Source organism: Citrus clementina, unplaced genomic scaffold (assembly GCF_000493195.1).
Source record: "Citrus clementina cultivar Clemenules unplaced genomic scaffold, Citrus_clementina_v1.0 scaffold_3, whole genome shotgun sequence".
In the NCBI taxonomy this organism is placed as follows: Eukaryota; Viridiplantae; Streptophyta; class Magnoliopsida; order Sapindales; family Rutaceae; genus Citrus; species Citrus x clementina.
The window spans coordinates 18,671,685-18,686,325 of NW_006262339.1; the positions used below are offsets into that span (position 1 = coordinate 18,671,685).

The 14,641-nt window shown below is 33.3% G+C and overlaps 2 protein-coding genes and 1 pseudogene across 4 annotated transcripts; 1 reads left to right on the top strand and 2 right to left on the bottom strand.

Annotated features, from left to right (window-relative positions):
• The first annotated feature begins 2,593 nt into the window (after nt 1-2,593).
• On the top strand, nt 2,594-4,957 carry LOC18047187. Of its 2 annotated transcripts, none has more exons than XM_024189608.1 (6): nt 2,594-2,700; nt 2,832-2,902; nt 3,041-3,089; nt 3,294-3,400; nt 3,975-4,057; nt 4,196-4,957. In XM_024189608.1, the coding sequence occupies exons 1-6, from the start codon at nt 2,652-2,654 to the stop codon at nt 4,449-4,451; spliced, it is 615 nt and encodes a 204-aa protein (XP_024045376.1). In that variant the 5' UTR covers nt 2,594-2,651; the 3' UTR covers nt 4,452-4,957. The 2 variants fall into 2 exon arrangements, with proteins under 2 accessions (XP_024045376.1, XP_024045375.1); XM_024189607.1 differs by having other exon boundaries at nt 2,680-2,700; nt 3,001-3,089.
• A 12-nt stretch (nt 4,958-4,969) lies between these two features.
• LOC112099642 lies at nt 4,970-6,228 on the bottom strand (annotated as a pseudogene).
• A 614-nt stretch (nt 6,229-6,842) lies between these two features.
• On the bottom strand, nt 6,843-11,638 carry LOC18047188. Of its 2 annotated transcripts, none has more exons than XM_024187488.1 (5): nt 11,394-11,638; nt 10,180-10,316; nt 8,756-9,095; nt 7,540-7,949; nt 6,843-7,047 (listed from the first exon to the last, which is right to left on the bottom strand). In XM_024187488.1, the coding sequence occupies exons 2-5, from the start codon at nt 10,287-10,289 to the stop codon at nt 6,936-6,938; spliced, it is 972 nt and encodes a 323-aa protein (XP_024043256.1). In that variant the 5' UTR covers nt 10,290-10,316; nt 11,394-11,638; the 3' UTR covers nt 6,843-6,935. The 2 variants fall into 2 exon arrangements, with proteins under 2 accessions (XP_024043256.1, XP_006441494.1); XM_006441431.2 differs by having other exon boundaries at nt 10,160-10,316.
• Nucleotides 11,639-14,641: the final 3,003 nt, after the last annotated feature.

Consider the following 14,641-nt stretch of genomic DNA (forward strand, 5'->3'; position numbering starts at 1 on the left):
ACCAATTAAACTAAGAAAACAACTAAAACAAAGGAGAATTCAATAAGACAAAAATTACCAAGGTTTCAAAATCTACCACTATTCAACTAGTAATTATCTAATTATCAATTAATTCTCAATTTTAAAGTGACAACTCGAAATCAATTTATGTCATCTCATGGATATAACAATTAAGCCCAAATAAAATTAATCTTGTATAGGTTCTTTTTATGTTTAATAGTATGATATCTAAACTATTTTTTTTCAGGCTATGAATAGGCTATTGAACAATTAATCTTGTCTCACAAAAACTTGATAAAACTTAGAGTTTCTATAAACTAATGTTTCTTTGTGTAACGAAGAGGACTAGATGCCCACACTAAATTTTATAAGAGTTTTGCTATTCAGTAGTATGATGCTTTAATGACCATGTGCTTCATGGAATTCATGAGTGCTCTAAGATGCCTATCTTGCTCTCATAGGAATGGATCCAATTTCATACTCATATAGGTAAATCCCTTGCAAGTGTGTCATGCTACTTTGACAAACCATTATACACAAAATGTGGGGCTAAGGAGTTCCTTAAGAGCCTAATTACTCAAAACTTAATGACTACAGTAAGCAACCATGTCACTGTAGAAAGGACTAAAACAAATCAACAGTGCTACAAGACAACAAGTGATTTTTTATTACTTTTATGAACTTACTTTATAAGATCTCCAATCACATAGGTAAGGCTACCATCATTTTTGTCTTTGGTTCTAGATAAAGTCCCATTCCCCTTAACTTATTTGCCACTAGCCTCTTGTTCAGAGGTTTTATCATATAATTGACCAAATTTGACTCTGACATCACAAACCTAGGCTTACAATTCCAAAATCTAATAACTGCTGAAACAATGCTATATCTCAGACAAATTTATCTGTTTTTCCCATTATATTACTTATTTTTTTCCTTCACAATAATAGCATGGCAATCATAATATAATCACACAAGAACATAAGGATAAATGTTAATAGAAAGATTTGCTAAAAGACATCTTAACTATTCAAACTCCTTCTCAAAAAAAAAAAAAAAAAACTATTCAAACTCAGTTAGCGATGGGCATCAGATTGAATTTGGCCAATTCTGTCTGATCTGATCTGAACTATTTTTTTTTTTATCGAATTCGGATTTTGATCTAAATCCAATCGGATAAGAATTTTGTAATTTTATCGGTTTTTATTTGTATCAGATCTGATCGAATTGCACTTACAATTAGAAAGAATATACAACTTAAATATAAATAAGAAATAAGACAACCTTAATCCTTAAATTCCCAAATCAAAATGAAAAGAATCAAATAAGCAGCTCAGCCGCATCACCTATGAACCCATCCATTCTCTTTGAGAGAAAGTCAGCCAGCTCTCTAGTTGTCGACGCCTTAGTTGTACACAAACGACGATGCAACTGACAACTGCTGAGCTCGTGAACCTCACATTGTAAAAGTCCTAAACCTAGCCACTGCATTTATTTGTTTATTACAAAAGTTTCAAATGGAGTCGGATCCATCAAAACTTGTGAGTTGCAGAGGTTATAAGAATAGATACTTTGACTTTGAAAAACTTGTAGAGGTTTGGTCTTTTGAATTTCTTGTGAATTTGTTTTTGACTACATATCATTCTCCTTATTTTTGGTGATTGTAAAATTAATTGTTTGATTTGGCTTTCTTGCTTTTAGGATGCAATTTATTGAAGTCCTTAATAAAATAATTGATGTTAAATGAACACACTTTCATTTTTTGTCTTCCCCTTTCCCTTTGCTAGCTTGCTGCAATTTCAATTTTGTGCTTCAACTTGCAAGTGTTCCAGATTCATTTGATTTATTCGAACACATGCAATTCAGTATGATATTATCGATCCGATCCGAATCCAAATTAATCCAAATTATTCACCTAATTTGAATTCAATCTGAATATGTTTAGATCGAGTTTAAGTTTGAATTGCACTTGGATGACTTTTTAAAGTCAACTGGAATAATTTGAATTAGCCTTCCATATGTAATATGTCTCATAATTTAATTCAACTTGATTAATCTAGATCACATGTAAATTTGCCTTATTAAACTCTAATTTAATTTGTAATTAAACCAAACATATAACTAATTTCAAATCAAACACAAAAGTAATTGTTCTCACTTCCTTCTAATGCGGTACATTATTATTTTGAAATGTCCATATAATCTCAAAAAAATCTCAATAAATTAATACTCTATAAATTGATATTTCGATTAAATAATATATTTTGTCAATCTCAACTTAGGAACAACGTGCTAAATTATATTTTGAGTAATTAAAATTTTCTTAATGAATAAATTTTTCTTGGGACCAAGAGTACTAATTTATTGAGAATACACTGAAACAAATCAAATAATTGTTATGCCACATCAATTAATAACATGAAAAAAGGGTATCGATAGATAATAATTACATATGAAATCAAAAACTATTTGGGCCGCTCTATTGCGCCCAATTACTTAAAAAAGTTGGCCCGTAAAGAGCCCATTTAATAGAAGCCCAAAAAATACAAGTCATCGTAGTTATTTGTATTTTGTGAAAATCCAGAAGAATCCTCAAAAAGGTCGAAGCAGAAACACAGGAAGAGAACTCCGAAAGACAAAAAGAAAGAAAGGAGATGGCGGGGAGAGAAGTGCGAGAATACACAAATCTCAGCGACCCAAAAGGTAGTAATTACGTTTAAACCCCTTCAATCTGGTTAAATTTATACATAATTATGTTAAAACTGCTGTAGTGCCCCGTCGTCGTCGTAAAAGTAGTAATATTTTCTTGATTTTGTTTAAATTTTGATGCACAGACAAGAAATGGGGTAAAGGGAAAGACAAAATAGACGATGAAGACATCACTTTTCAGCGCATGGTTGCCAAGGTTAGACTGTCTCCCTCTCTTTTTTTTTTGTGTTTAATTTTATTGTGACCAAAAAATTTAAAGAAATTGGGAAGATTTCTGATCACATGCCCCGGCAGGGATGTTGGCTTTGTCCTATTGGGTGATTAATGCAAGCAGATGCAAGAAGTTGCTGGTGAACGTGGCGGTTATCTTCATGGCCGTGGAGGTACTACCCTTCTCTCTTTTCTGTGTAGTCATGTATGTGCGTACATTTGTGGTTTTGTTACATTATATCGAGGTTATGTTTGTAATTGTTGTAATTCTGCTTAGTTTTGAAAGGAAGGTAGTCAAAGCAGTTGGGTGAATGCCCACTTAGGCTAGCTCTTCAATATGAAACATATCTGTAGTGTGTTGAGGTTTGTTTGTGCAGCTTTGGACAGTGATGATTTGCTCTACCTCAAGGAGCAGATGGAAGCTGAGGAGGATGCTGAACGCCTCCTTCGGCGTACTGAGAAACGGGCTTTTGCTGCTTTTAAGATATCCTTTCTTTTTTATATGCTCTATGTTATATCATTGTTATGTTGATAAATTAGTATTTGGGGAGGACATGGAGGTAATAGCATGTGAAACCAGTGTGTTTTCTTCGTCCTGTTGCATCTTTGATGTAGTTGAAGCATGGGCTTCATTGTGAACTAATTGTCTGGTTCTTGTGGAAACCAATTAAATGTGTGTAACTGGAACTCCAAATTGGGTCTTTTTATTCCATCTGCTAGGTTTTTTTAATATCTGCTTTTGCAGTTACTGCAGAATCTAATGACACGACTCATTGTTGCCCTGCATTTTTTTCTATTTGAAACTAAGAGCTAGCATCATCTTCTTTTTCTGTTGTCATTCAAGTTTTGTTTGTTTTGATGATGATAACAGTTGAAAAACACAAATTTAGAGTATTAATACTTTTACTAGAATCTCATAAATCTGAAAGTTGCTGACTCAGTCATGGGCTTAAACATGTTGCAGCATACTAATAGTATATTTCTTAATCATTTCCATAATCTGGTGCTTTTGGTTTCAAAGATCAGCTTATTAGTTTTGCTCCTTAACCAATGGATACAAAGCTGCAAGTTTAGCAGATTCATCACCTGCATCTGTTCCCTTGCCACTTCGTGTTGAGCCCAAGCCGAGGAGTGGGATTAGGTATGTGTGTTTACTCTTTCAGAGACACGTACGCACACATGCATAAACAGAAACATAACCTATATTGTCTTTACAATTTGCAGTTCTGCTTATTCAATTGCTTCTTTTGTGTAGCTGATATGATTGTTGTAATTGTAGACAGCAGGATCTGTTGAAAAAGGTGTTGGAAGTCAAACCAAAGAAACCGAGAGTTTCAACCCCATCTGATGGTAATCAGCCCAAAGCAATTTCTAGCAACTCAGCAGCAAACAATATCAAGCCTGAGGTTGACCAGGTGAAGAAGAAAGAGCAAACTACATCAAAATCAGACAAACCAGGAGGTCAGAATGAGGTTGAAAAGCCTGTTAAAAGTTTATTAGGCTTAGCATATGCAAGTTCTGATGATGAAGATTGATTGTAGAATTGAGGGGTATCGCTAGAGCCAGCCCATATTCATTCATTTTTCTGTAATAGATAACTTTTGCTTGCTTTCTTAATTAGTGTGGCGTGTTCCAGTGTCCGAACAAGACTAGTTGTTTGATGAATTCTGTGTTCTACAAAGCCAAAGTAGAAACTTGTAGATTACATGCTATGACTGAAACCCAAAAAAAAAAAAAAAATTCCTAGTATTTTTGTTCATTATCTATATTCTCTTAGTCGACCTAGCACCTAAGTCGCCTGGAGCACTTGAAAGCACTTGATGAACTTGTCAACGGACGTTCTGACCTGGCATCTGCAGCTTGAAATTTTTGTTCCTCATTATACTGCAGATTTGCTTTTCCAGAACCCGTTTTCTTGGAAAGAAGCTCCGTTTTTGAAGACATCTTCAACAGCAAAAAGTTTCCATGAGTCTCCTTGCCTCCTTGCGATCTGTTTAAATTTTTGTAATGATTAGTTAGAAGGCTTTTTTCTCTTTGTTTTAGTTTTTTGTTTTTAACGAGTCTCCTTGCCTCCTTGCGATCTGTTTAAATTTTTGTAATGATTAGTTAGAAGGCTTTTTTCTCTTTGTTTTAGTTTTTTGTTTTTAACTGTTATATGATTCAAAAAAAGATAATTCCTCTGATGTTACTCTTTGTTTTCCATTTGCTATTCTTTTGTAATAGTTATAAGAAGTGTTGCATTTACCTCTTTGTTTCCAGATTTTGGTGCAATAAATAGGTTGTACTAGGATTCACTCTTCCCCCAATTGCATTTGGTGTCCTTTCTTGGTACAGGTTGTTGACTACGTGAGCAAATCCATTGCAAACCCTGCAAAGTTTTGATGTCTTACAATGATTTATATTTCTTGTACTTGCATCGCATGGTTCAGACTCTTGCCTTTTGAATTTCTGAGTTCAGAGTTTTGAAAATCTTTCATGCTGGAAGTTTACTCTTGTACTTTTGGGTATCGATACCTTTATGTAATGTAGCCAAATTATTGATAGAGATAAAGAATTTAGCAAGACGCAAGTATATTACCTCGGCCTTTGTTAATTGCATTCAGGTCCAAAATGGTTGAAAGCAATAGTCACCGTCGTGTTCCTGTCTCATATATATCCATTATCATGTCAGGTGCAGCATAACTTTGTCCTGGTTGCTAAACCAGTTGTTATGGACGGTTACATCCGTCAAGCTGTGCTGTGATCTATCCAAACCTTTGATGCTGTCAACGACCTGATTGCATCCCCATCAACCTTCCCTAGCCGCATTACCTTCGGGTTTGTAACCCATCACAAAGCTTGACCCCACAGCTTGACAGTGGTGGATGTATAGTCTGAGTGATACATTACTTGCCCGAAGAATTCATCAATAGAAAATAGAAAATAGAAAATTTTGCATATTTCATTTGAAAAACTATTGCATGAAAACAGGGAATGAGATGGTGTCGATTACCTTACACACCCCTAGGCATGCAGCTGCTGTAATGTGTATGTTTATACCACGACCATCAATGGCAATTAAACAACTGATAATTAGCAGTTTTGAGGAGTGTTATGTTAATGTTCTTTTGGAAAATGATCCATGACATATCTTCAGGTTCCGCGTTTAGGGCTTAAAGGGTGATCACTAGGATCTATAACTTTGTAACTTATCACATCTTTACCAACGTTATTGATCATCTTTCATGAAATGCCTCGGGAGCATGTAGCAAGCCAATAACGGTGCCTCCGCCGGTCAGGGTTCCTTCCCCAACATTGATCAATCACATTCATGGCAAGTAGGAATGAAAAAATGGCAATGGAAAGAGCTACTGCAAAATGTCAAGAAGTTGGCCATTCTTTCAGGTGCTGTTTTAGGCTTTAGAGTGGAATAGAGAGCTATTGGACAAGTGGAGAGGGAGACAGATTTAATAGTAGGAGAAGAAAGAAAGCAAATAAGCAAAGAAAATTAGTAGTCAGTTCTTTTGGTTGTGGTGTAGTAGTAGTAGAGGAATTTTTACCAGTGAATGAAAGATACCAATAGAAAAGAAAGTTTCAGTTATTGAATGTTGAGAGATATGACCTATTATTGGATATTCGGCAGCAACGAAGGATGTCAGCCAGTGACATTCTATTTGTTAAATGGTGATGACAATAATATTTTTTAAAATTTAAATCCATGCAACGTAAATTTTTCACTATTAACCAATTGATTTATTCCCCAATCGATGGATTTACCTCAATATCCTTGCTCATCCAAGAATCCACAGTTCTCAGTTCCATTCCTTAAATGGACACATTTTGTTGCTCCTAAAATAAAGTTGCCCCCTGTGATCCTGACTTCTTCCATGTAACAGCAGCTATCTTTTTGCAAATGATAGGGCTTATCATGAAAAAAATGCATATGCTATACAAATAACACAATGACATTCAAGAAAATGAGCTAGCAATCTACTAATCTCTTATGCCAATATCACAGTTCTCGAGTTATCGACAATGATTTAAGATTTTCTCCACATACTGAAAAAGTCATCTGCAAATGACTTCAGATTGTCCCACAGAGTAGTTTTCTTTGGAACTTCTGCATCATCGGTCTGCCTACTAGAACTGTCACTGCAGAACAGAATTTGCTTTTCAGTTTGGTAAATTAAAGGGATTGCCAAAATTTAGAAAAACAAGAAACAGAGATGATATGGTTCAAGTGGAGATAAAAATGTTCGAAGAGTCTGTTTTAAAACCTAAGCCATGTTCAAGGCCAGTTAACTGAACTATGTGTGAGAAACCCATAAGAGCACTATCAGAGTCATGTCCCACAAATCGGGAAGTCACTAAGTCTTTCGAAGCCTAAAATTCAAGAACTCCAAAGCAGTAACGTGTTGTATATCAAAATCCTTGTGGGCTAGCTAAGACTAACTGTTCACAATAACCTTCCACATCTATATAGACATAATCTAGAAACTCCTTTGTTTTCTAACTTTTGCTCATTGTGCTCCCTATTGAGCTTCAATGGAACAAATCCTAGGCAAAGTAGACACTATTTCAGAATTTGTAAACATTACTTCCAAGATGTACAAATACTCACAACTGTTATAGAAACAAACTTACATTGCACTTGTTTCGAGCTCAGGAGACCCTTTAGACTGCTCAACTTTGTGCTGTGTGTCACCAGACTCCACTGAAACTTCAGATACAACCTGTTCCTCTTTCTCATCTGCATTCCCAGCTGAAGGATGAGAAACTTCCTCAGTTTCTCCTATAGGCAGAGGACTTTCGCTCGCAACAAAATTAGAAGGGGCACCCTCAGGTTCCTCTTTTTTCCTGTTCTCTGCTGTATCTTGACCTTGATAAAAAGTTTTATCAGTTACTTCTTTGAATGGATGTATTTCCTTTCCAACAAAATCCAGATGATTTTCCCCAGCTCCTTCCAATTTCGCACCCGCCGGTTCTATAAATTGGGGATAACTAACATTGTTACTATTTTCTGTCATCAGATTAACAGGACCAGGCTGACCATCCTGCAAGAACAAAACATAAACTATAATAGGCAGAGAAAAGACTCCACTCTAGCAACTGAAAGAGAAAACGTAATAATAATAATAACATCAAGGATTTCAAGACCAAAGGAGAAGAAGAAAAAAAAATCAACAAGTCACCAAAAATTCCTATCAACTACATTGAAGATGCAAAGCTTTTAGATAAGATCATAAGACAAGATCTGTGAAAGCTATCTTGGCATATAAATAGACAACCATTTGTTATTAACAAGAAAAAATATGACTATCAAAGCCCCATTTCGATGCAATTGTCGTGGCAAGCACGCATCCAGGACTTCTTTAAAATTGTTAAAACAAATAATTTCATTTTATCATTTTTTCTGTTTGCCCCAAGAATGGGGAGGATGTATGTATACACACACACACACATGTACGTTACACACATAGTTTATGTACCAAATCTGCTTCTTCCACAATCATCTTACAGCAGTTTGTTTTCAGCACCACACTTTTGCCATTAAAAAAGTAACAAACCATAACAAAAGAATCAGAGAAAAATATTTTTAAAAAAAAATGTCAAGATATTCTCCATCATGATGCAGAATACATCTATCAATTGAGTGTTCTAATTTCAACTGCAGAGGAATTCCTACAATCAACCTTCCAACCTCCATGGGCATGAACCCACAATTCAGTTGATAAACCCTAAAAGGCTTTAAAATTTCTGATTCATCTAATTATGTTTTTGACAGAGTAACTACCATTTCCACCCAAAAAAAAAAAAATGCAAACAATCAAACAAAAGGTGAAAGATGTCAAATACGTACTGGAGCTGTGGGATTTTCAACCTCTTCAAAGATGTTCCTTTCAGCTACAGAGGAAGTGAATGGGCCACCCTCTACTTCTAGATGCTTTTCACTGACATCACCAATCTCCACATTATTAGCAGCTACTTTATCAACCTCATTTTGAGTTCCCCCATCTATGCATACTTCGTGCTCTTTAAGTAGTCCATCTCCTACTAAATTTTCAGTCCCATCAGGAGATGATGATTTACATTTGTGCACCACTTCCTGGAGAATGATCTTCACAACATAGTAAGAACCACCCACATTCTTGCGAACATCAGATGCAGTTGGGAATTTCCCATCATGTCTTACTCTATACCTGTACAACATTAAATTAATGGTAAGATTCAACACAAAAGCTTTGATTTTTGTATTATTCTTTATCACAAACAACAAACAATAGCAATAAGATGATGATATAAAACAGAGAACATAAGATATGTTTCTAAACAAACTTAAGGACCATACTTCTCAGGCTACCAGCAAACTGAAAACTCAACACAAAATCTATCGTACCGGCAAGTTCCAACAAAATGTGAAGAAATAAAAATCAATGGAATTTACTAGTTTTGTCTTCCTAAACACTGTAAAAATTTCCCATTTCAGAAAGCTTCCCAAGCGACAAATCATAATTTTGTTATAGCTTCTTCACTGTTGGTGTATTGATCCAGGGATGGTGTTACTTGACTTCTATGGAACAGTAGCTTCATAAAACCACAGAGTGATAATAATTTTTTATCTGCTGAACAAAGTAACTTTCATCTTCCCCTTTTCTCCTCCACATTGATCTTCCCCAAGGTACAAGGGATAAAAGGCTATTAATCTGTTCTCTCTTTCTTTTCCCCATCCAAAAGAAACCACACAGTTAGATGAGATTACTAAAGTTTAAATTGGAAAAAGAACAAGATACAAATACTCGGTAACAGGATACCTATAGATTAACCAGGACATCCAAAGAATCAAAGACCTAATTTTTGAATGCTTTAAGATAATTACAATCTCTGCCAAGATGAAGTTGTAAGTACCAAAAAAAATATACATATATATTTTCACCTTGTTTTTGATAATCACAGTCCTTTTAAAATGTAAATAAATGAATAAATCATAGTCCGCTATGATATCTCCTTGCCGTATACTTCCTCAAAAAGCCAAGCTTTAAATTCATTCATTCCGAATGCTCTATTTGCCTTTTCAAAATTGGCACATTCATTAAAAGCAAAACACAATTTCCTTGTGTTCGTATAATAATTATACCCTCTTATCGGAAAAAAAATCTAACAACTATACCCTCAAGAAGAGTCAATCTAAAAAATAATCATGGTGTGAATACAGCTTGATGTAGCTGTTTAAAGAAGATATAAAAAAATAAATTAAAAAAAATACTTGTTTACAAAAGATTCCACCATAGCTTTTCGTTCATCTCTTGGAAGCCTCCGACCTCTCTGGGATTTCGGTGCGTCAGAAGGAACAGAGGCAGCATATGACTTTCCACGCCACTGAATATTTGATCCATTTACAACATTGTTTAACCCAGTGAGAACTGTCAAGCACCAAGGTTGCAAATAATTTGAGAAAATTCAGACATAAGGAAAACGCAAAACTAAAAAGGAAAGACGTGATACATTGCATCAACTAGAAACCCAACAAATGAATACTAAAGATTTAAAAGGAAAAACGGATGGGTATGAGAAACTTGACCAACTAAACACCAACTCTTACTCTCTATTATGACTTGATCTCAGGTAACAGTGGGTGCAAAGTGCACTCACGGCCAGCTGAGCTGAACCCAGATGGCTATATCACCATGTACGCTAGTCAGATAGACCCTTACAAAAAGCTAAGCTTTATTTATTAAAATCCTTCATAAGCAACTTCCAACGAAAGTTTTAAATGCAACCTTTTTCAGCCCTTTTCACTATCTATAGGTTTTTATATACTACATTTATTTTTCACAGGAACACGGAAATACACGTCTATTCATTTCCTTATGCCAAATCCAGGAAGTTGTCGTGTCTGACATTACCAATGAGACTACATTTACATTTGCTATCAGACTTCATTACTTCATGCACTGACGGATCAGCAAAACTTTGTAGGCTTTTCACAGTATATAATTTTTTCACAAGTACATAAATATATTCTTAAACATGTACGGAAACACACATGTATAATCATTTCCTAAGATAGGTTGCTGTGACTAACATTTTATCTTTGTGCGACCCTTTCCAACAAGTCATAGCTTTAATCATTTTACGCCTCACGTTTCCAATCATACTTCTTTACATACTTACCACATGCATTGTTCTGCTTAGAATCGAAAGTTCCCTTAATTTTTTACCAATAAGCAAAATAAGATGGCTTCTTCCACCAATATTGTCCATGGCCAATCATCAGTTAGTTTTCCCTTTCTTTAATATTGATCTAATACACTAAAAACATCCCAAAATCACAATATTTACTTCATCATTTCCAGCAAATGCTAGTTAAAAAAAGAAAAAAAAGGCAACAAAATGTTCAGTTGACGGCTTAGTAATAAAAATACAAAAGCATAAAAAAACCTTCATATCTAAACAAACTCAAACACAGAGAAAGAGAGAGTGGTTGCAGTTTTCTTTACCGATTCTATTTCTATTAAGAAGAAACCGACGAGCAGGAGAGGTTCTTACAATCTTCAGCATCCTTTCTTCAAATCAAAATCCCACCCATTTACTTATTTTACACCCAAATTCAAAAGAGCAAGAGAGTTTTACAAGAAAGGGTTTTAGGGTTCTTTTTATTTATTTGTTAAAATTTTTAAATCAAGGGTTTTAGCTTTTAGGGTTTTTGATTCGATGATATTAAGGTTTTATTTTTATGTTTCCAGAGCGGTTTCGTTTTTTTGACTATTTGATTTCTAGCCGATCGGGTTTGTAATTTTTGGGTAATATTTTATGGCAACCATTGAGGTTTAGCCTAAATTCGATAATACCCCCAAGGTTTCAGAATAACCTTCTAATACCCTTACGGTTATTCAAACAGACCATTTTCCACAAACTTTAAACTCATTCAAATAACTTTGAATATTATCACACCTAGTCTTTACAAAATCAACTGTAATGATTAAGATCGAATGTTATAATAATTAACTGAACATCTGATTGGCTAATGGATTCCATTAGATATGGCCATCAATTTATTTGTAAACATATTCATATTAAATTGAATTTTATAATTAAAAACTACTCGGTGAAACCTTGAGATTTAACACCAATTATTTTCTATTCCTAAGCTAAATACAAACATTAGACTAGCAGTAGGCTTTATTGGTATATCGTTAATACTCTTACATTATGAACAAGGATGTTGGACTGGAAAATAAAGTGATAAATTGCAATCCAATGATTACTAAATTTTTCATTTTGATTCTTAAGATTTTTATCTTGTTCTCAAGTTTTAGTTAAATTTGTTGTTACTTAAAAATCGATATTAGACCCAATAACTAGCCCTTGACCTTATCTGACAAAACGACAAAAGACATGTATTTATATTTATAGACCCAATCTATTATGTTAGCATTACTATTATCATGTGTTTACTACAACGGTAATCAAAATGAGTTGGAATTGAAATAGAAGGGAATCAGAATAGGGAACGAGAATCATAATAAATTATTTACTTAGTTATATGAATCAGAATCGGAATGAGTTATATTATCATTGATGTGTTTATTTTGTCTTAAAATAGTAATAAATTGTTGCAAATTACTAATAAATTTCTGTCATTCTTTGTTATAATAATTTTGATGATTATTATTATTCAAAATAATTATTTTTAATAATAATAAGACTAATAATGACGACAACGACGATGATGATAATGAAACTAATAATTATAATTATTGTTAGAATTATTATTACTATATTTATTAATTAATTAATATTAATATAATTAGTTAAAATTATTATTATTATTAATTTTATTATCATTATTATTATTAATTTTATTATCATTAATTAATTAATTTATTATATTATTATTATTATAGTGATGGTGATGATGATGATGATGATAATGAAAAATAATAATTATAATCATAATTTTAACATTAATAGTAATAATGATTATTATTTTTTAAAAATTATCATTACTATTATTATTAATTAATTAATATTAATATTATTAGTTATAATTATTTTTTAATTTTTATTATTAATTTTTATCATTAATTAGTAGTATTGTTATTGTTAAATTATTACTCATATTATTTAATAATAAAATGATACAATGTAATAATATTTTATTTGAAGATAAAATAGAAATTATAAAATTTGGGTGAAGGTAAAATGGAAAGTTTAAGAAATGGAAACTTGATTCCCTACCCCCTGATGTGAAGATCATTAATCCTAAAAATTTATAGGACTCGTGTGTTTCATTTTCAATCTCATTTTTATTTTAGTAGGTAAACACCATCAATTATTTTTATTTTAAATTCCGATTCCTTAATTTAGGAAGTAAATACACCATTATGAGTATTTGGAACTTGTGAAATAGGTAACGGAAAGGCCCATATAAGCCAATAGCTAATTTAGGCACATGTCTTATGAAATACAAGTGTGCAACCTAAGAGAGAGGGGTGAATTGAGATTCTAAAAATTATTTGATTCTAAAACAAATTATCATGCAAATCTAAAGAGAATTTAAAGCAATAATAATTAAATCAATTACAATATAAAAAGATAAGGGAAGAGAAATTCAAACACGAAGATTTTTACGTGGTTTGGCAAACCTCGCCTACGTCCATGCCTCCAAGTTTTCTGGGCTTGAGAATTTCACTAAGCAAGCCTTCAAGGTTTCAAATGCTTACACTTGACTTCCAAGGTATCAACGAACCTTTACAACAAGAGATTATCCCAAATCTCTTAACCCAAGTGTATCCCCACACTTACAATCGTTCAAAATAAAAAATTATAAATTATTTTTCTCTCACACAATATTTAAGATTGCAAATTAATGCCCAATGTGTGAATAGATGAAGCAATGATGTGTTTAAAGCTCTATGAAGATTGTATTCTCGAATATAAGCTCAATAGTTGTGTTGTGATCAACCTTATTTGAATTTGAATGAGCTTATTTATAGTTGGAGCTGAAACACTAGCTGTTATAGATTGTCTGCCCAAAAATGGCTTGCCGTTAACCATTATCAGTTAACCGTTTAGACTGGTCAAAGTTATCGTTGGGTCAAATTTCAAATAAACGGTTTGCCATTTAGGCTTACCCTTTTGCCGTTAAATTCCAGAGACCTGCAAGATAAACTTCAGTTATCTGTTTACATTAAACGGTTAAAGATTTGCACGAAATACCCTTTCTGGAATTTATCGGTTAGCCGTTTGTAATTAATGGTTCGCCGTTTGTTTCCAGTAACCTGCAGAACAAAATTAGCCTTATCCGTTTCAGTTAAACTTTTGCCGTTTGTTTCCAGTAACAAGATGAGTACAATCTTCCATTCTGGATTTTATTGGTTAACCGTTTCAATAAACGGTTTACGGTTTAATTCCACTAGCCTTCCCAGCATTTTGTGTTTTCTGTTTTTCTTAACCAGTTAGAGCTTAAGCAATTCATTACTCTCTGAATCTAATCGGTTAACCGTTTAAAGAAAAATGATTCACCGTTTATTTCCATAATCACAGTTTTAGGTAGATATTGCAGAGAATCATTTTTCAATTTCAAGTTTAACAATTCCAACTTTTATGAATATAATTGAAATGATTATAAGGCTTTCGTTTATTAACGAATAGCTCCACCATTTTAATAAAAAATATTTAAAGTTTGTTATCATCAAAATTAATATTATGAACCTATACATGTTAACATTCTCTCTCTTTTTGA

Coding starts and splice junctions, on each gene's coding strand:
- LOC18047188 (XM_006441431.2), bottom strand. CDS start 11,454: ATGCTGAAGATTGTAAGAACCTCTCCTGCTCGTCGGTTTCTTCTTAAT. Junction 10,317..11,393: donor TCTTAATAGAAATAGAATCG/GTAAAGAAAACT, acceptor GGTGCTTGACAG/TTCTCACTGGGTTAAACAAT. Junction 7,950..8,755: donor TTGAAAATCCCACAGCTCCA/GTACGTATTTGA, acceptor TTGTTCTTGCAG/GATGGTCAGCCTGGTCCTGT.
- LOC18047187 (XM_024189608.1), top strand. CDS start 2,652: ATGGCGGGGAGAGAAGTGCGAGAATACACAAATCTCAGCGACCCAAAA. Junction 2,701..2,831: donor AAATCTCAGCGACCCAAAAG/GTAGTAATTACG, acceptor TTTGATGCACAG/ACAAGAAATGGGGTAAAGGG. Junction 3,401..3,974: donor GGGCTTTTGCTGCTTTTAAG/ATATCCTTTCTT, acceptor ACCAATGGATAC/AAAGCTGCAAGTTTAGCAGA.